The 22,909-nt window shown below is 36.6% G+C and overlaps 1 protein-coding gene across 4 annotated transcripts in view; it reads left to right on the top strand.

Annotated features, from left to right (window-relative positions):
- The window catches only part of LOC108750706 (homeobox protein homothorax), a 386,843-nt gene that overhangs the window by 362,602 nt on the left and 1,332 nt on the right, over window positions 1-22,909 (top strand). For all 4 annotated transcript variants that reach the window (XM_018490374.1, XM_018490376.1, XM_018490373.1 and 1 more), the window contains one exon: window positions 1,038-1,096. In XM_018490374.1, the coding sequence (XP_018345876.1) occupies window positions 1,038-1,096 (59 nt within the window). The remainder of the gene's footprint in view (window positions 1-1,037; window positions 1,097-22,909) is intronic.

The raw sequence follows: 22,909 nt of genomic DNA on the forward strand, positions 1-22,909 counted from the left end.
AGATATTAAGATAATGCATTTATATCTCTGATTGACGATATTATAATTTATAATTATTTCTATGCCTCGTACGTGCACGTACGTGCTGATCACTTGTTAAGTCCTTTATTACTCATTCAATCGAACGAAGCTCTTTTTGACTTTCGGTGGCTTGTCTCGAATAACTTATGGACACTCTCTGCGTGTTAACTGCGACAATGGCCATATGCATCCATGTACAAGAGCGAGATGCGATGAGAGTTTAATAATTATTATTCATAAGATTTTCCTGTGAGAGTCGGCCAGACGTGAGACTAAGTAAGAAAGATGTGCTGCAAACAAGCGAGGGGGTACCATCGCTTCTTCGGGACTTGCTTATGTCCTCCTCATCCCTACTGGCAGGGAACTGGAGTATTCTACGACGGGAAGGGGGTGTGCTCGAGTCAGTCGAGCAGAAACCCAATCACTTCCGGCGTCTGCGCCCATTAGGGCGCCGCGACGCTGACGTCGGCTGACGTACGCCCTTCCTCTTCGTGTTTCGCTCATTCTACCGCCGTTCCTCCCTGGTTGTTCCTATCTCATACTATATTGAACTTACTACCCTCTTGGACTTCGACCAACATCGAAACAGACCGCAGATCTATTGTTCGGAAAGCGTTCACATGGAAGCTTCTTCAACGCGGCTAATGACGTATCGAGGATTTTCTTCCTCTTTACCGGATTTTTCCGTTTTTACTCGCCCATCTTCCGAACCAGTTGCAGTTCGCTTTTTCTTGATTGTTGCAAAGATAGCGGATTGCGTCAAGACAATCTTCTTCTTTTACATCGCGTATATCGCAAGTAAAACGCGAAAGAGATGAAAAGGTGTAAAGCATAATATTTGCAAGAAGAATTCATGAAAGTAAAAAGAAGAAAAGAATTCTATAATATATAGAAAAATTATCATATTTTAAGAATTCAACGATTATTATATTTGCTGTATGAAAAATTATCTTGAATTATGAATTATTAAATAAAATTAATTATTTTATTAACGTGATTTGTTTTGTTTGTTTCAGGTTCATAAACGCGAGACGTAGAATCGTTCAACCAATGATCGACCAGAGTAATCGAGCCGGTAAGCCGAATCCACTTCTGCCAACAAACATTTACACACACTCATACTATACAAGAGACATGTACAATATTGTGCCATCTATTATGGATATATCTCACGAATCTACTTATTTTCCGCATCATTTTTCACATTCTTATAAATTAACAACGTAATATATTACAGGATCGTACGTGCGTGTGTGTGTGTGTGTGCGTGCGTGCGTGCGTGCGTGCAGATAATACAAACTATAGAAATCAAAGCCTTAAACGGACTAGCTGGATCTTAAATGTATGACTCTTGTGTGAATTTATATACTACATATATAGTCCCCAGAAACGCGCGCCGAAATGATTTTTCGGTCTTGAAACGCTAACTCTATACTAAATTACCGCAGTAATATCACGAGTTAAATTGACTAGCAATTTAACAAATTTTTGATGTTTATTCGCATCTTTGAAACGATTTTATTCACAGAAGAATCATATAAGCATTTAAGATCTAGCTAGACCATTTAAGGCTTCGATTTCTATAGCTCATGATTTAACATAACTTATTTTAATTTAAATAAGAAATTTGTTTTTTTAGTAAGGTGCCTTAAGCCAATTTTTGTGCATTTTAAGATTGTTCCATGTTATTAAATTTTTCAATAAAGTTTCATTTTTAACGAAAAATTATTATTACATTTAATATGAATATTTATTATGATTTTTATTACAATGAGAGAAAACTTAACATCGAATTATTATTACTTCTGCAAACTAAAAAATTATACACAAATTTCATACTAATTATACATATGTTAAAAAATACATTAATGTCAATTTATATATAGTAGAAGTATAAAGTAATTCTTTTTTTATTTAAGATACTGTTTTTAAATAGTATTTTTAAAAGTCTGACTTATTATAGAAAATAATCAGATTGTGAATTTCAAATTAATGTTGTCATTTTTACAATAAATACAAAGTATGCAATAATTTTACATTAATATAAAGTTAACTTAATTATTTTCTTTTTACATACTAAAGGTAGCAGTTAGTACGGAAACTTGATTAACAGCTGATGATTTATGAATGGTTGTATAGTATAATTATAGTTGACAATTTAATGCAACAGTCACGTCTAATACCTCTTTAATACTTCATGTAATAAATATTCAGTCTTTACGTAGTATATTCTTGGTATTATTCTTTAATAAACGAAACATTCAACTCGAATGAAACCTTTAGCGTCGTATACATTATATTTGTATATCCGCAATATCCGCCGTTTCTCTCTGAAATCAAATCACTTCGTGATTCGATTATCAGTCGTTCCACGCTTATGATGGAAATTTGAATTTCACTTCTCTCTTGCGTGTCTGATTAATATTATGTCCGACAATCATTCCGTTTTGTGATTTAGAAAGTATTATTATCAAGTCTTATTTCACGCAAATGGATAATTTGCGAACTGTCAATTCTCTCTTTAACAGAATTATTTTTAGCATTCAAATAAAAACTAAATTTGTAGAACTAAAATTTTTTTTGTGCTAAGTAATTAATATATGCATAATTTTGTATTTATGAAGACTATATAAATAATAATAGTGATAAAAATTAATAGTGATTACAATCAGGGCAAAAGAGAATAGTGCGGTATGATATATTTGAACGTATTCTCTTAAATTAAGATCAACAATTGTATTAAGTTTATCTAAGCACAATTTCGATTAAATTATCTAAGTAATTTTGTATATAAGGAAATTTTTGTTAAAAAGAGATTTGTTTTAAAATATTTTTTAATTGAGCCGCATATAGCGTTTACAACTACATATTAAGCATTTGTAAAATAAAAATGCTTTTTTATGTATTGTAACGATCTTATATTAACTTCACTAAAGATAGAGTAATATGATAGAATTGAAAGTTTGATATATCAGGAAAATATATTCCTTCATCGAATAATCTGTAAAGATGACGCGTTTACGAGGAGAGAATCACTTCGTTTGCAGTAAAAGGCGACAACAACGGGTCTTCGTGTTTAGGGTAGAGCCATTCTCTTTCTTACACACACACATACTCAATCTCTCTCTCTCTCTCTCTCTCTCTCTCTCTCTTATTTTCTCTCAGTTAGGGTTCAAGGGATCGGTAGTGATTCGGATGATGGTGAGAGGGTTCTTCCGTGGAGTATCGGGTGGGCAGAGGTGGATAACGTTCCGGATAACGTTCGGATAACACTCGGATAACGGTGGGATAATTGGTAGCGGTGATCAGACCGAGTTTTATGATCAGGGAACATGCTCCCGTTGCCACAGTGGAAATTCTTCTCACTCTATCGGTCGTGGCCTGTCTTTTTCTTACGTTTTTAACCGTGTCTTTGTTCCGCGACGTGGAAAGAAATGCCCGAGAAAAAGTTTGGTGAGGGTAAGTCGACTAAACGGTCCAAATATACAAAGAGAAAGAGAGAGAGAGAGAGAGAGAGAGAGAGAGAGAGAAAGTCCGATTCGCATCGTATTTTTACGACTGACCCCCTCATAAACACTCACTGAGTTACGGGTTGTTTGCTCTGTCGAAACTGGGCTTTAGGGGTGCTTTATCCGCTATCCAAACGTATCCACGAAACGCGCTCTCTGGGATAGCAAGGAATCGGTCTCTTCTTTTTTATGCTTCTCTCTCTCTCTCTCTCTCCTCCCCCCCACCCTCCCTCTCTCTTTTTTCCCTCTTTTCTTCGAATTGATGCATACGCTTCTCGCGGGCTTCTGCAAATGATGGCCCGCAGCTTGCTTCCGTACTTTTGTACGCTGGATAGAAAACGTATCGTGTACTAAACCATTCAAGTGCCTTTGTGAGACTCTTCCCCGTATCATAAATATCTTTATGTTCTTCAGATTTTATTCAAATTTACAAGCGTATGTAAATTTGAGTATATGTTATCAATGTTGTTATTAATGTTGTAAGACTTATGTGAATCGATGATTACAATAACCTCCTGTAATGTGAGATTTTTTTTCGCAGACAATTAAAAATTTTTTTCTAAATTAAATTTCAGAAGCTTTGCTTTATTAAACTCTCTTATTATATATATAGAGCATGTGTATATATAATAAAAAATTGACACCGATGCTATTCTTTGCTGACGAAACGCTTTCTTAGCTGAATCAACAATATTAATAATCGCGACGCATACGTATTATCAGTGAATTCAAGCGATAGTTAAAGGGATATTCGCGAGGGAAATGACGGAAGAGAGGCGAGGCTTGTGAGTATCGGGGGACGAGGAGAGCGAAAGCTCGGCGACCTGAACGTCGTCGTTCGCATCGGGCAAAGTGGAAACCCGTGTACGCCAGATTATCATCCCGAGTCAATCCTGATCACAGTTCCATCGTGCCGCAAACAGGCAACCCACGACCTTTCCAGCCCTTCCGCCTGCCGGTGCCATCGCCTCCGTTTTCTCGCTTACTCTCCGACTGGGAAACCAGTTTCACTAGAAAGAGCACATCTTTTGCACGCGATTGAAATCGATGGAGCTTTGCAAGGACGTCCCGCTGCTGCCTTACGTTTCAGTCGATTATTGTGACCAGAGAATGACACGCGGAATATTTTCACGGATGGAAATGGACATGATGCAGAAGAAGAAGAAGAAGAAGAGAGAGAGAGAGAGAGAGAGAGAGAGAGAGAGAGAGAGAGAGAACAAGAAACGTGGTGAAGATCCACCGAATTCGCAGTTTCCACTATTTTTCCAATTCCTTAGAGATTCAGCCTGTATTACTCCCCCGTTTGCTTCTATTCTGCTCTCCATCGGCGATCAGCAGTCCATTAAAGCTTAATAGCCGAAGCATTAGGCCCCAGGGCAGATTTTGTTCCAACGGAAGTGAGATAAATGTGTTTTTCAAATGCTCCTAGTCCCTCGTGATCTTGATAGCGATGCTAAAATTGTTATTTGTCTTTTGAACGATTGTGTTTTTATACGATCGATCAAAAAACACTTTCAAATAATTTAATCTTATATTGGTTAGTAAATGCAAATTATTTAATTTTTACGAAAGCTTTTTAAAGTTAAATTTTATTATAAACAATAATCAAATTTATACAAATACTATTAAAGAAAAATGTATTAACATATCTCTTTAGAAAATTAAAGGGATTTTTATAAAATATAAAAATATTTTATGTTTTCTACTCTTGTCTCAAATGCCTCGTCCTATCTTTATTAATTACGCGGAAATTCTAGGAGCTCACATCGCTATCTGTCCACATGTACTTTCGAATTGTGCCATAATCTTCTTCATACGAATTCTGCGAAGAATTTTATTACTATAGAACGGAATCATACAAACGTTGATTCAGAATACGTCTTAAGACGACGACGGTGTCGACTGCACGACTTGTCGGAACTTGCAAGCATGCATATCCTTCTCGGTTCACTCCTCCATATCGAGCTAATGATGCGCGTCGGTCAGATCATCAATCATACTTTCATTACGTAGATCCCAGCTGCTCCACATTGACTTCGTGGCCCGTGGGGCATTGTTATTATTCCGAGATGAGAGATGCATTCCGCGCACGAGAGCGCACTAACGTTTCGCGCGTTACACACTCCGTGTGCGCGTGAATTTCCGCTTATCAATCCCGATATCGGTTGTAGAAATCATCCCGATCGTAATTTTATGATTCATCTCGTTTGCCTTAACGATTGTAGATCTGCGTTCACGGAGACACTAACACGCATTTTATTTCCTCGGAATGGGTTGCGCAAGTTGTTTAATTTTCTGAAAATACGTATAAAATTATACGCATCATATTGTCTTGTAATGTTTGCAATTCTTATACTAATATTTTAATATTAATGAAACATATATTCGACATATTAAATTACGAGTAATGATTTTGTGGTAATCGGTATTTACATAAAAATTCTTCCTAACAAAATTCTTAATTTGTATAGTTGAGATTATTACTTTGATTCATCATCAGTTTCCTTTAGCTTGCATCAAAAATAGAATAGATTTTGCAGCGTGGCGTTAACGTATCATCGAGAAGTAAAATTATGCGCGACTTTCTAGCAAGCTTTACTAAAGTTCTACTATATATATTGCGATTGTGTTTGAATGGATTATGGTTATTCTTTATCCGGCAACAAATGAATGGCTCGTTGAAATTAACGTGAAATTAGTTGTATGCGCGTCTACGTAGACAGTAAACCTTCGCGCGCGGCGCTTTAACGCTATCGTTCCTAATACCGCTCATAAAAGCGCGTGATCCCTTTTAAATCCTCCTCCATTCAATCATACACGACCACCGCGTAAGCACTCGAACTATAAACTATAAACCGGTGGCGTATCGTTTTACGACATACAAGCTGTCGCCGTGTATCCCTTTTGCGAGATTCTATTAGGTTTATATGTGCGGAGAAACCGTGCCAGAATAGGAAGGATACATTCTTCAGAGTGCAGAAAAGATACAGTACAGCGGGCGTAATATATTACCACTGACATCTCGCAATAGAAGTAATGATAATTTAATTGCTGAAGTTCCATTTGTAATTAGTCTTGCGTATAGACATTTGTTATCCGACGTGCAAGATCAAGTGTGATATCATATCTTTGTTTCCGGTTTACTAAGAACATATGCAGTTAATTAATTAGGGTAAAAGCAGGTAATATGAAATACCGGTTTTTAAATTAACATTACTCCGATATAAATGTATATGAAGACTTTAAATTAATGCAGGACTCTTGAGAAATATGTTATTTATTGGACAACATCCGATAAATAAAAGTCACCAAATTTTAAGTCCCATAATAATATTAATAAAAAAGTAAAAATGAAAATAGAAGAGATTTAAAAATGGGATATGATATAGAATATCGATCAAATTTGAAGAATAGCAATAAGTAACGTAATAAATTAAATAAAAATTTATTAAATTGATCAAAATATACTTAAATAGTTCATATTTTTATTGTACAATAATACGTAGAAAATAAAATATATTATTTAACATAGACAATAAAGAACGAAGTTAAATCTTGAATTAAATTATTACGCAAAATAAATATTAGCATCTAAAGTAATCATTACTTTTCACAATAAGAACTAATTCTCAATCCTCGACATATTCCTTATTACCTGCATATCTTCATGATAAAGACTTCTTGTGGCAATAAACAAGTTAGAAATTGCAACTAAGCATAATATCGTTCAAAAATAAATATTATTAAAAGCGTCTATGTAATATAAATATTATTATAAAAACTTACCTTCAATTTATGAGAACACTTTTCAAATAAAGCTTTCGAATCTCCAGACACAACAAAGGTAAATAAATGCTTATGTTAACAATATATCTTGTCCACCGAGTTCATTGCTCGTTATGATACGTTTAGCAGCAATTGCAACAACTTCCATTGATTGCAATACTTTATTTAAAAACAAACGCTCCTATTCCACATTTTTAACTCCTATTCCACGTACAATAAATTTAATCAAATTTTACGTAAGCGTAATAAATAAATGTGAATAACAACTACTGTAATCGTCAATTTAGTGTATATGAAGCGTATTTACGAAAAAAATGCAAGTATTTAATGGTGTGAGAAAAACTTTTAATTGCAATATATGAGAGAAGCAACACTACTCCATTAAATTGATTCCGCGTTTTCTTGACAGTGTAACTTTAATCCCAAAATATTTACTGAAATAACCTATATATACTTGATTTTTTTTTTTTTTTTGTTAGAACTCCAATGCGCTATATCATGTACAACGCTGTCTAACGTCAAGACTGTATATAGTTACAGCGTCGGTAACACCGGTAGAATCGTCGTTCCCTCACGTGCTGCCAGAACGACGCAGTAAAAACGTAACAGCGGCACCGAAGTACCGTAAAGCTGCGACCGTACGGGGCATTTCGTGACGATACCGCGATAAAAGGCGTCTGCTACCTCCGTAGCAACGATACAGCCGAGGTATATTTGTCGAGCTTCCTTCTGTCTTGAAGATGACCATTGAGTCATTGCCGAATGAAATATACTTACATTGCACTAATCCAATTATACCATAATCCAGTTCTTATAAATTATTGTGAAGTGAACATATATTGTTACACCTTTTTTTTAATATGCATCGAATAAAATTTAAACAATTTCATGAACATAATTAGAGCAGTATCAAAATTCAATATATTTTAATCCATGCACACTATATATCAAGGCTCAACTTAATATTTTACACGGCAATGAATAATTAAACAGCGATGTACGATTAATGAAGCAGTTTTCCTTTTTGTAGTCGACAAATAGTATTCCAATTACGACGTGAGTTAGTTAATCGCTCAACGAGGTCATTATACATCTCTTGCCTTTACTGACGTAAGACCGGTGGCCGCAACGATGACCGATCTATTCACTGATTTCTGTCGCGGCTTGTTTCTGCGCGGCGCGTTAATTACTCTTTCCACGAGACTCGCCATCCTCTTCTTTCTTCACTGCGAAATAAACGACTTCCTACGAATTGCCTCTACTATAATCTCAATAAGCATCGCTCATTCAGGCACACTCAACTCCTTCGCCTATTTGCCGGCTTTATGAGTTGGCGTTTGCGTACGCATTATATTAGGTGTATGAGAAAATCTTCAAAGAAAGCAGTTGCGACATGTCCGTCGACAATATCTTAATTGCCAGTTTTGCTTATTATTCATCGCATTCTGACGATGGAGTCGAAGGTCATAATGAGACGAGAGTTCATAGTCGTAGATAACATAAGTGGTTGCGTTTGCATTCGTTTGTTTTTTTTTTTTGGTCATTTCTTGATCACTTTCGCATTACCTTGCTGTATTTCTTTTGCTGTATTTATCTCTTTTCGATCGTTTTTACAAAAATTGGATTGTCATTTATGACGATTGTCGCTTTGTTTTCTTGTCCTGTTATAGATGAGCTGATGATCATACTTAAACTCCGATAAATTGTTCTTCAAGCTCAGTTATCGGATTATTTCCGAATATGAGTATATGAATAGTGTCAATTAATTAGTATAGTCAATATATTGTAAAATGGTATTTAATATATTGTAAAATGATTATGATCATGTCAATTGCATAAATTAAAAAGCCTCAATGTACGTCAAAACTTTCATCGTATAATAGTTTGAAACGCATTGAATGTTGTGTCCAGTGATATAGCACAAGAACGGATCGTACTCTGCGGATCTAGTCGACGCAGACCATTCGTCACCGACTCGCCGAGAGCCTCGATTTCGATAATGTCGCTCCCTTCACACATACACACACACACACACACACACACACACACACACTCTCTCTCTCTCTCCATTCTTCTTCCTTGCTTCCCTTTTTCGTCCGTTTTGATGGCTATAACTGTATTAGTTTGCAGAACGCACTATCTGGTTGCCAAAGATCTCTTGGAGCAGAATCTGCAGAACGAGCTAGGCCAGACTAAACCTATATAGGGTAGACCGAGGTGAATTGGATCGTAGAGCGAATCATTAATGTAGATTTTGAGATAGTTGATATTTGTCGTTAATTTTATCACATTTTTTATGTAAAGACAGCTCGTCTGAAACAAAAAAATAATAAAATTGACTATAAATATCGACTGTTTCAAAATTTACTGAAATTGATCCAATTCGCCCTGTGATCTGATTCGCCTCGGTCTACCCTATAGCGCATCCACTCCATCTCATCTTGGCCGCTATTCCCACTTTCCTCACATCGAGGTTGCTCCAACCCCCTTAGCCTGGTCTTTTTCAACCCCTGATTCCCCTTAACGTTCCCTTCTTCGCTGTTTGTCGTGATCCTTCCTCTTCTGCTCAACCACCGGATCGGCCGGCGTCGTCCCTTTCGCGAGAGCTATCAATCAAGGTTGTCAATTTGTAATGGCGATTCTCTGTGTCCATCTCGGGTTGGGTCCAGACAGTCCACCGTCTACTTTTCTCCGTCTATCTTCGCACATTGGTGATCTCTCTGTCATCCTTTCTCCCTTTTCATCTCAACTCTCGGCTAGCTCGGCTTGAAGGAACGAGAGAGAGAGAGAGAGAGAGAGAGAGAGAGAGAGAGAGAGAGAGAGAGAGAGAGAAAGAAGGAGGATGGTAGATTTTAGGAAGCTGGACACCAGCCCGCTGTAAACGTTCCTGCTGGCACTGATCGGATATCGGCCGACGAAGAAAAAGAGAATGCTCCGCCGTCGAGTTTAACGTTCCCCGTGGACCCTGGCGTGCTAAATAAAATGGATGTTCTAGGGTCGAGAATCGAGAGAAATTGTACGGTGGATTCCCTAAAATGTCACCGGAGGCGCTGACATGGACTGCTCGATAGCGCTCTGACGCTGATGCGTCGAAATCGAACGCGTTCGATTTCGAGACAGATCCCATTTGATTCCGCCGAAATGGGCGATTGGTTTTATCGCGACGCTTATTTGTATCAGTATTTCTTATGAAATTTTCCATTACTTCTCAAGGCGTTGAAAACTTTTATATATGTTCTTTAATAAATAGATGTAAATAAATTGAACGAAACAAATTGTTAGCAATTATTATTCATGTAACTGTACAATTTGTGATTTCATACTTTTATTAGTAGGAACAATTCACTGTACGGCTAAATCTGATTTATAATTATAATTTTGATTGAATTTAAATGCAAATTCGACCATACTATCGCAAGAATAATATTGAAGGAAAGTTTGAACTAAAAGGAGGAGCAGAGAATGGACGAGATCGATCGAATGGAGTCCAAGTAGAGACGATTTCTTCCCTCGTTGTTCCCTACCGACCGTCGCCAAGCTCTTTTTTCTCTACGTTTCGCGTCACGTAGACGTGATATAGAGTTACTTAGAGAGCCGATCCCCCGCGCATTACTGCCCTAACGTTCAAAAGGTGCCAGAACGGGTCCTCATATGACATAGATCATACGTTAATTGAAATGGGGTTCATGCGCGCCAGTCGTCGAATACAAACGACCGACTTATAGAAATGTTATTATTTGCTACCATACAGCACCGTAGGGAGAGTATAACCAGGACACTGTCGGGCTTAACGCAGGAAATTGCGTTCTGTTCGTATCAACATTTCGTTGAGCTCAACGCATAAAGGAGCTCGATGAAAGCCCTATCAAATTCTTTTTGTTGCAACTGAAGAAACATTGTCGATAGTAGGAATGGTATAAGCATGCATAATGTTGTTATGCTATTTATACGAAAATAACACATATATAATAGAATACACAAGAAATAAGAATTAAAGCTTATAAGCGGTCGAAGCTGGATCTTAGATGCTTAAATAATTTCCATACCAAAAAAATGAATTTATATACCACATATACCTATGTAGTCATTTGAAATGCGCGTCGAATTAGTTTTTCGGACTTAGAAACGCAATTAAACTACTGTAGTAATATCATAAATTAAATTGACAAGCAATGTAATAATTGGATGCTCAGACATTTTATTAGAGAAATGTTAATGTGCTAAAAATCTGTAAATAAATTTATTGCGAAAAATATTATCTCGGCCGGGAAAGTATCTGTGAAAGTAACATATGCGATATTTTTTTACGGTTAATCGGTAAAACAAACGACTTTAGGATCCTCTTAATAAATTCGTCATTATATTTGCGTAATTACCGAGCGCTAGAAACTGCCGGCAGTTAATACTCGGCTGAACGTAACAATAACTCACAATCGCCTATCCTAACTACCGAACTTTGATCCATTCTATGTAAACGAGCATAGGGTCCATTTTGTTACGCATAGGTATATAAATTGGCACGAGGGCGGCAATCGCTTGGACACGGAAATGAAGTCTTGGACGGTCACGATCGGTATGAAAAGATAAGGTTCGAGTTCTCGAGGGCGCTGGACAACGCCCTTTCTCCCTCACTCTTCAAATCTAGCTCTCTCTCTCTCTCTCTTCCTCTCCCTTTTCCCTTTCCCCTCTCCTCTCTGTTTCATATACGCTTTCCACTCCACCAACGAGATTTTTCATGACATGAATCGCGTCCGGTGTATCAAGTCATACCCAGAAGGCTGAAGCTTCTACGTAGCACGAAGGGTGGCCCTATCTTATCGGCGTAGCCATAATGGCCTGTTCTATCTCATCTCCAGTCTCGTTGACCGTTTGCCCCTAGACCACTTTCGCCATCACGGCTTTACCACGGTAATGGCGACCAGGAAGAAACCTGGCTGATTTGCCGCTTCAGCATCAGCGAAAGAGGAAAAAGATTCGTATCCTGAAAATATCGACTTGATGGCCTATTAAGTACTTTTACTAAGCATTGGTTTTCAAGTCGAATATACGAATCGTTTATCACAATCCTCCAGAATTAAATTGTTAAATTATATTTTATTTTGAAGTTCAGACGCAATCCTCGTTGAGATAAATAATAGAAACTAATTGAAATTGAATTTAAATTGAAAAAAAAAAACGTTTGTTTAGAATTGACAATTTCTAAAAAATGCATTAAATTAAATAAGAAATTTATCAAAAGATTTTACTTTCCATTAACTCGTTATACTGTTATAAACATACATGAAATGCGTGAGAACTTGCAGTGCGGTAATCAATTGCGCGATACAGCAAAAGCTAGATTGCGAGACGCAATGCATTAACGATGCTGATGGACTATTCAATTGAATACAGCCACATTGGTTGCAGTTATAACAAGCTTGATAAAGGACGTTGTATAAAATGTGTATTGCATTGGAGCGCTTTAGCTTGTAAGGAGGCTACTCTTCATTCAGCGCTTAAGAACAGATAACAAGTTCAACGCAGGAAGAATATATTGATGAAGCTGACTGGCTATTAAGCATCTTTATCGCTCATCGCTCGGATGTTTCGCGCGTCGTGAAATAAAGTTGTCTGCAAAATGCATTTCATCTCTACTTTGAGTAGTTGAGTTGGCCGAAGTTCTATTAAGGAATGGCACGCTAAGTAATTACATCGTGTGATATCGATCTCAAAATCGATCCTACCTGTGACCTGGAAAAAGCCGATGAGAATCGTTACTTATGGAAGATTATATTGCACATTTAGGAGAAACGAAACGGAGTTTCCCTTCGCGACATTTAAACGACCAGCCACTGTCGGAGCTTATTTATGTCTGTCGTAAGGAGATACACTTCCGACGTTTGTGGCTCTCATAACCTCAGTTTATTGACACTGTTAAGGATGGTTCCTGTAATCCACAGATCTCAAACTTTAGGCTACAATGGCAAGTTCAATGCGCGCCGCATGGCTTCGTTAAAGCAATAGAGACAGGTGCGAATTTAATAGTTTTATATTAAATTTTAATGATAGCGTCATATTATGATCTGCTGCATTTACCTTTATTACTATCGAAATTCTTAGAACGATTTATTGGTCTGTATATATATAAAGTTTTTTTTACGTCACAATATATACAGACACAATATAAAAATTAGTATCTGTTTTTAAACAATACAAAATTTTGAATACGATTACTACTTTTTGTAATTTGATAATAATAATAATCTGTAATCATTATTTTGTTGCATTGTTGCTGATAAAAAATAAATTTTAAGTAATTAATATGTTGATAGTTATTAATGATTTTTTACGTTTGGGAAACAAAAAATAAAGATTAATTTGAAATAAAAATTCATTTGTAGTAGACTAGGTCGGTTATTATAGTTTATATCCCATGGATTAATTAAAACATCTAAATACTCTATGCACATATATAAGATAATATATACTTTCATAAAGAGAATATTGCATTTTATACGTTTTGTAACCTTATAAATATTAAATGGTTTATGGATAGTGCGAGAAACATTCTCTCCGTCTGTATCGTTCGTTCATTAATTATTTATCGCGTCAACTAAAGAGCCAGTCAACCGCGAGCACTCATTAGGTTTTATCGGGGAGACCAGATGAATTTTGTGAATCGCAATACTGCGCATCGCTGACAGAAATTTATGTCACTCCGCGATAGTGTGGGTGCACCATAGAAGAAGGGCCGAAGCTAAAGAACTGGGTTAAAATATGCCAACGCCATTGCTAACTCGAAGAGTAGAGCAAATTAATTTTGGCTTGTCACAAAGATGATCATCCATAAATGCAATAGCTTCTTTGCTTTCTTCATCGCTTCATATGTTCCGCGTTCTCTTCTTTTCTCTCCTTGATTTATCGACCCAACATCATGCCCGAGAAAAAGAGTATGCAATAATCGTGATTTATGTATTCATTACCAACCACTTCGGCATGACTCGTTTGCACTGTTTTCAGCTGCTAGCGCACAATATTCGCTTCAATGCCGCAGTTTATTTTCAATTTTGGAGCTTTTTTGGACAGGACGCATTATTGCACGATGTTTCGATCGTTGGCCATTCTGCAAATAGCTGTTGCGACATTTATCTGTGAATTATTATATTTGTTGTGAATTATTCTTCATTCTGTTCATTCATTTCATTTTTAAATTTCCCTATTATTTTTTAAATCTTTTAAAAATTTCATAAAGTTTATGCAAACTTTGTAAAATTGTGATTGAAGTAGCTTACATAAACGATTATTATTTAGAAAAAGGAAAAGTGAAACCAATGAGTAGATTTTACGGGTAAATTTTATTATTTAATGTATTATGCAACCAACACTAGCTTGAGCGGGATTTCGTTGATTTTTGTTGCCAACATTCTCTGAATGTTCTGCGGATGAGATATGCTCGGGCTTCATAGCGGCAGCTGGGCCGATCGATGTCCGTGTACGGTTAGTGGATATTCGAGTAGAACGAGTAGAGAACGTTGGAAAGAACCGAAACGGCTGGGCGCGCGGGGTGGACGTTAGGAAAGGGAAGTTGCTTGCTGGAGACAGCGGAAGAAAAATAGCGGAAGTCATCGACCTCCGAAGGGCTATATATCAGAGAGGGTCGCGGGAGGATAGTAGAGGAACCCCGGCGAGTATTTTCATGTACATATACAGATCCATGCCTGTGTGTGAATAGGTGGAAAGGGTAAAAGGGGGCGAGTTTTCGTGCGATTCGCAAAGTGTACCAGCTAGAGGAATGAGAACGAAGACGTTGAAGAGCTAGAAGGACGAGAAGGATAAGAGTTGGAGAAGTAGTCGAGGAGATAGTACGGAATCTAGGATAGTAGTCCTACCGTTTTATCATCTAACCAAGGCGAGGACAACGACAATGTCGGCGGTGGTGATTTTGTTCTTTTCTATTCTCGTTCGCTCCTCTGCCGGTCGGGTTTATCTTAAATGAGACTCCTGGAGGGCTTAACTCGGCTTGCCATGGTTACTCCGCGTATCTTTTACTCGTGCCAGGGTATATCTCTGATTGATTAAATTCCTGCAATTACGTCGCGTCGTATATCACACTACTGGCTCACCCCAGAGAGAACATGTTGAACAAAACTGGAATTCGAATGGCAAGGCGCGTCAAGATTACCCTTCGCCGGTGGATTTGCGTCAACGATACATTTTAGATTTCATTGTGGTAGACGTCCTACTGACACAACCTAATATGGACTGAATTGAGAGTTGGACTTAATTTTACTTCAGATAGTGACTACAATAATGACATATGTTGGCATTGTGACCATCGAGCATGTGCAAACGGATATATGTTTGTTATTTAATATTAATATACAGTGTGAGATTAATTATTGCATTTAATCCTACTACTATGGATGTAATCCATATACTTGCTATTTGTAAAATGTTTTATCACACATATTAAAAAAAAAATATATATATATATATATTGTACACACACACACACACACACACACACACACACATCACAATATCAATTATAAAATCTAGATTTCCACATAAATCTAAATTAAGCGATATATCATGTTTTGTACTTTGTAATTGTATGCATTATTACTATTATTATACCACGTCACTATTATTATATTTGACATTGGTATACGGATATATATAGCGTCAGAAATATACAGTGTAAATTACGGCACGCGTTTCGACAATGCGACGCAAATCCGAACAAGCGATGCGCAACAATGCCAAACGATTTCCGCAATTGTTGCCATTATCGTTTTAATCATACCATTTACGATCACGCCAGCTTCAACAATAGTAACGCCGCCGAAACAACACAAATACATTGTTATTAAGTTACAATACAACGACGCTACGACACCGATATTATTTTCCGACTCGACGACATTATCTACAACCACCGTCGAAATGAACAATGCGTGGAAATGAGGAGAAAAAGAAAGTCCGTACAGAGACCTAATACAAAAAAAAAGACACAAGCAAAGCATGGATAGAATGTAAGAGATAGAGAGTCGGAATGATAGAGCGAAGGAAGGAGGGAGAGAGAGGGAAGGGGAGAGAGAGAGAGAGAGAGAGAGATAAAGGATAGTATAAGGGGGAACGAGAATAGGAGACCAGGCAACAGCAGGGCGGATGAGTTATTAGATCCGGCGTATCCGGTATTGCGTCGCGGATGACCAATAGTTTCATCGAGGGATTGTTGAAGGTTCCGGAGCACATTTCCGACTTCCGCCTGACGAATCGTCCTTCCGCTTGCCTATCGCTTCTTCGTCGTCTTCTTCCCATCGTCATCGTTGTGGTCCCGTCGGTAGCTACCGGAATTTGCGAAAGAGAAGCTCGTGCTTTAAGCTATTTACGGAAAAATATGTATAAACTTGGAAAGGTAAAACTTGAATTTTTTCGTCGCTGTTGACGCTGTTAATGACGATCTTTTACGTTTTTTTTTTCTCTTCATTCTTCCTTTCGTCGACTGCCAAGAGATAATTTGACTCTCGACGGATTGTTGCTTTCGTACAAACGTCTTCTTGGCAATATCGACTAATGTATATGTCGTGTTTTGAGAAATGCCATTAGAGTAATAGGACATAAAATCATTAATATTTAGAATTGCCTAAAATTCTGATATTTTTATATATTTACTTTTATATACTTAAACAGATACATCTTTACGTAATATTTGTCTTTCCTTTGTATCCAAACGTGCTTATATTACAAATATAATACAAATATAAAATAAATGTGAAAAATGTATAAAAAACATTCTATTTTTATAATCTGATTTCCCTCTATATCATCTTTTGTATCTGTCTCTTTTTCTCATTCTCTTTTTCTCTATTTTTTTTATATGCTATCCATGCTTTTTTTTTGTAATAACTCTTTTTACTTGCTCTCTTTTTCCCCCCGCTTTCATTTTGTATACTTTATATTTTTCTTATTATATGCATAAATGAATTTTGTTCTATATTTATTTCCCATAATTTTAACTATTTTCTTTACTTGTATATTTTTTTTAAGTTTATGCAATACATATACCATTGCGTAAACTTGCTCTCAGTTTACTGGAAGTTCATTTCATTATAACGCATACATGGTATTACATTACAATTTATAAATTACATTAAATAATTGCTTATAGAATAAATATAAGATTTGTACTGTTCAGAAATATTTTCGAAGGTTTCAATAATACTATACCAAATGTATTTCATCAATAAAATAATTACATTTTGTTAATTTTAGCTAGGATCAATGTTATAAAATACGCATGTAAAAAACATTTAATCGAGAATATCTGATCGAATGCCATATATAATTAGTGTAATTGAATTAATAAGCGTCATGAAATGAATATTCGCAAGGCGTTACGAGTTGTCAGACAGAGCCTCGCGAAAGTGAAACCCAACAATTTGTCCGACCCGGTTTAACCGGCTAATCCTTCGTTCTGGTACGCCGCAGCTTCGAAGTACTTCTTCGTGGACCTTTTCGTCGAGCACTTAGCGCTCCTTGCTTGGTCGCTAATTAAGTCGTCAATTCCGAGCGGGTCGTCGGGATGAGATGGAACTTGGGTGCTTCCTTTAAATCTTGAGTAGAAGTTCGTTACTGCACTCGGCCACGGTGAACTCCGGAAACTGATGGTTGTTACTTAGACTGCTCATATCTATCATGGTTTCCCTCACTCTCTCCCTCACAAGCATCCTTACCACTTTATCCCTCCTCCCCCCCTCCCCCTCTCTCTCTCTCTCTCACACCGTCTCCGTTCGTGGTTTTAACACCCTCCTTCGCGAAAGCTCCTGGAAACTCTGTCGGTAACGTTAGGTCAGGTTATATCGAACCTAGGAAACCTCCGGCGAGAAGGAGAACTCGGCTTGAACTCCGATGGAACTCCGGACGGAAACTCGGCGTGAACACTCGGCGTGTCGCCACCAACTAAGTTGGAGAACACCACCCACTAACCTCCGTAAGGATTCCTCGCTCATCCAGGAAGCATCGGTGGCAGCCAGAGAGTCCGACCACCTTACATGCCTTCGTACCTTCAACTCTGATCCTCCGTCTACCACTAGAAACGTGGCTCAGGCCGCAACCATAAGTTACTACTAATGTTGTTCCTGTGTTGCGTGACCGAATTCGTTGAAAAGGATTTTGGATAGTTTTAAAATTCCTGCGCGCCCTATTTTGTTCACTTCTATGCAATATAATTTTCATGTAATCTTTTTATTTTTTGATGACCATGTTAGACGAAATTCAAACTATGTAACTATATTATAATATAAATCACACAAGTCAAATAAAGTTGTGAGCTGCAATGGTTATTAATGTCGAAATATTATAATTATTATTGGATTATAGTGTTCGCAAAGGATGAACAATTTGGCAGTGCAGACATTTTGATTCCTTTTTTGAGTTCCCTTCAAGGCAATGAGATAATTCAAGAAATAGAAGCAATTCCGAATCCTCCTCCAACGTAGTCAATTTGATGAAACCTCTGGTTAAACTTCTGATCAAGTCGTAGACATTATATATATAAGTAACGTTCGGAAAAGCTAAATGAAATTTTTACAATGCAATATTATTTGTACTGGAATGGAAATTAAATACGTATATAATATTTTGACATTACATTTAAATAACATTAAAAAGTCTTGGGAAATCTTGTGGCTTTAATATAAATTTCAGTTTAACGACGCTAGAAGACCGTGAAAACATATCTTCTTACGAAGTAGTTCATCTTTAAACACCTAACTTATTTTCTTCTCCTGTTTTGAAGGAAGTAGTTCCGTTTCGCGGCCGAACTTTGACATTCCACCACTTCGAACGAGTCTGTCGCGAAAGTTTAATTAGATTCACCTTGAAGCAATTCCAGGCTCCTCTTCCATCGGTCGCTATGGCAGCAAGTTAATGAGTCGATAATAAATTTTATTTAGTTATAAAGATAATGCCTTTAATGAATTTGAGGAAATATTCAAACTGCTTCGTTTGATTATCACAGAAATTCTATTAACATTTTGTTATATAATTCAAAAGAAAATTTCTGTTACTATATAATATATATATATATATCTCTGTTAGAGATCGTTTTTCTCTTTCTTTAATATATAATTCTGTGGCGGTAATTAAATTTTACGCTTGTAAATACGTAAACGAAACAAAACATATTCAAACGCGTTTCTTCTATCTTTTATCATTTATCCATAATCGAAGACGCATTTTTACCGCCAATGCAATATTTTTGTAATGTCCTTATTATTAGCTGAGTGACGATTAACGTATACGCATGATTATCTCATTTTCTACCATCTCATAGCTCATCCTATTATTCTAATTGTAAGTAAATTAGCAATATACTACTAGTATAGCTTGAAATATACGGGGCGCTTCCCGGGCAACGGGTTTCGTGTGACGATAGGCGGGCACGCATGCCAGGAGTTGGTAGAATTGTAGATTTACACGATACTGAAATACAAGCGGTGAATTGACCTCGACCGGGGAACTTTATCCCATTACGCCATACGGCGTTTTTCGTAGCTTCGTGCGGTCTCGTTGCACTGTTGGGCTCTAACCTCATCGAATTGACCCTCTACTTTGACTTAGTCCAAGGCAGAAATAACGTTCTCCGTCCTGCGGTATCCGACCCCCGTTGGAGAATCAACGAATTCCCCGGATGACTCTGAAAAGCCGCACGAGGATTTCCGACGTCGTAAGAACGGCTATTAAGACGGCAATAATAGTCGGCGATATAATTCGCCTTTGTTAATTAAAGCGTAACGAGGCGATAGCTCAAAGATTTCATATAATGAATCGGACAACGCGATCTTCATCTTTGATCCTCTACAATACGACTCATAATTTATTCACAGGAAATTCCCGGGACTATTTTATAGATTCCGATTTTATCTCAAGCTAGATTTAGGTTTCTTTTATTACTGTGTACGAGATTTGATCAGTTAATCATTGAATTTTTATTTTCATTAATTTTTAATATCTAAATATTGCATGTATAAACATAAATACATTCACACATACAATAGTTGATTTATTTATTATTTTATTTATCGTAAAATATAAAAACATAAAAACTATATTTAAATTGTTTAAACAAAATTAAATCTATATATTTAATTTTATTTCCAACAATAGAATTTAATCTTATTATACATATAAGAGTCTATATATTATACTTTATATTAAACATTATTATTTAGTATGGTTTGTATCGTTATGCAAAAAAGTTTCCTGTCGCGTACGAATAATTCTGATTTAATCAAATCTATTATATCTTGTTTTCACTTTACTGTGCATCATCATGAGTCTTAATTACGAGCACAGAAAGGGACGGCTTTGCGAGAAGAATCTTTGCCGGCACACACTGGATTTTACCTTTCCGTTTCCCCTCAGTCATTACTCTATCGGGTTTCTTTTCGTAGTTTCTTCTGTCGACGTTGCAAAGAGAAGAACGATTCCTTAATTTTCTATATAGTGGCTATATTGTCGGCTATCCCAGGACGCCCCGCTGCGTTATAACGCAGTTTAATCACACTACAAGCGCGCATCCCTCGTTAGCGAAATATCGTAGTCGCTATAATATGCGGCTACATTCCACGCGACGACGTACATATACATTGCGAGATGCGGCATGCCGTACAAGATATTTTCACTTCTCGGAACGGCATCTAAATCTTGCGGTGCTGTTGCGAAATCGGTAGTAATCTTTCGACTTTTCTTTGATGAGAAATAGAAAACAAATTGGCACCGTTGCGCTTTACGCAATTTGTAGTACTTTGCAATTTCTAGTAATTTGTAAATTGAAAAAATAGTACTTATTATATAAGCGAGTTATTATACGATATCTCCTTTGAATAAAACCTCTTGGTAATTTTTTTTATACCGAACACAATAATTTTATCGCGAAAGCTTAGAAAGCTTTGCAGCATTGTCCTTTGATTTATTTTATATACTCGTAAAAGCTGTTCAATTACTTCGTTTTTTTTTTTTATATAACTTGCATCTTTGTAAGAGGAGTGCAATTTTAGATTATTATAAAATTTAAATTTTGATACAAAGAGAATTAATACCATACTTTTTAATGATCTATATCTATATGATCTATATCTATATGATATATGATGGATCTATAGTGAATATGCTCATCGAAAAAGCAACGAGCAATGAGGAATAGTTACATTGAAGAGCGTTGCGCATAGTTGAAAAACAGTCCTAAGAAAACCGAAGAAAGAGACAGATCCTGAACGAAAGGGGATGCTTGCAATAATTGTGATTTACGATTTGGTTGCTCGCAAAGTAAAGCGCGGAGAGATCGTTTGAAACCGTGGCGACGTATTTTGCGAAGTAGAAGAACTGGTGGGCAAAACGAGAAGATAAAGAAAAAGACAACAGGGTACGAGGGAGGAAGGAAGGAAGCGAGATTACGGGCTTCCCGCTTTTTGACAAATCACTGATGGAAAATTCAGAACCGTGAATCACGAACCGTGGAGAACCGCGATGTACTAGACTATGTCTTTATACTATATGTAGGCTTTGTGTAATTATTATATGTATCTATGAAAATTGTCTTAACGGATGTAAACTTTAATTGGTGTTCTTTTCCACGATTTTTAGGAAAAATCTAATAGCTTAAATAGCAAAGCTCGTAATTCCGTTTTGCGATACGGGGAAATCAATTTTTTATTAATTTTTTATTAATATTAAATATACCCAAAGTATTGCTGCCTGATATAGTGATACGTCTTATTATACGCTGATGATATACTAGATTCTAGAACGAAATATTACATTTGGTTTTCATTTTCAATACGTATATACATCTGCGATATATTGTTTAAAATTACACACATTTAATGCGTATATATATATATATACGAGTATATATATATATATACTTGATAAATCTAGTGGCAAACTGTATATAATATTGAGAGATATAAGTTGAGGGAGGAAAATTTTAGCATATGAAAAGCTTAGTGAAGCATTTCACAGTGGCAATTGAGCTCTCAGTGTTTCGGACCTCAGCGACATTCGTTTATCTGTCTCACTCTCTCTGTTTTCATCTCTCTTGTGTCGTCAGCTTCGGTTGAGCATTTACTGGCATAGAGGGTAGGACGCAATCAGTGCTCTTGATTTATCGTGGCAATATACATTAAGATACCGACATTAAAACTAGGGGAGTCTCCCATGGATCCCGAGGTTCCATTATCGCTTAGAACAGAGGAGAGCTGTCGTCACATTGCATCGAAATGCTTGAATGAGATTGAATTCTCAGTTGCACTTGACACCTTTGATATTTTTCTGAAATTGACAGTGATCTGTTGTTCGCATGCATTCTTATTTTCTTTTTCATTAGTAATAGCAGAAACCACAGTAATTTATTTATACTGACTATTGTTAGCAACTGGATGCATTATTGATGTTATGATACTGATTATAAAAAATAAACTATTACAATCGCCAGAATATTAAGAGAATTTTCTAATCAGTAATTCGAAATATCAATAAGAAGGCACATACACACGCACACGTACGCATACACACACGCACATCGATTGCCAATATCGCGAACAAAT

Source organism: Trachymyrmex septentrionalis, unplaced genomic scaffold, assembly GCF_001594115.1.
Source record: "Trachymyrmex septentrionalis isolate Tsep2-gDNA-1 unplaced genomic scaffold, Tsep1.0 scaffold37, whole genome shotgun sequence".
Classification (NCBI taxonomy): Eukaryota; Metazoa; Arthropoda; class Insecta; order Hymenoptera; family Formicidae; genus Trachymyrmex; species Trachymyrmex septentrionalis.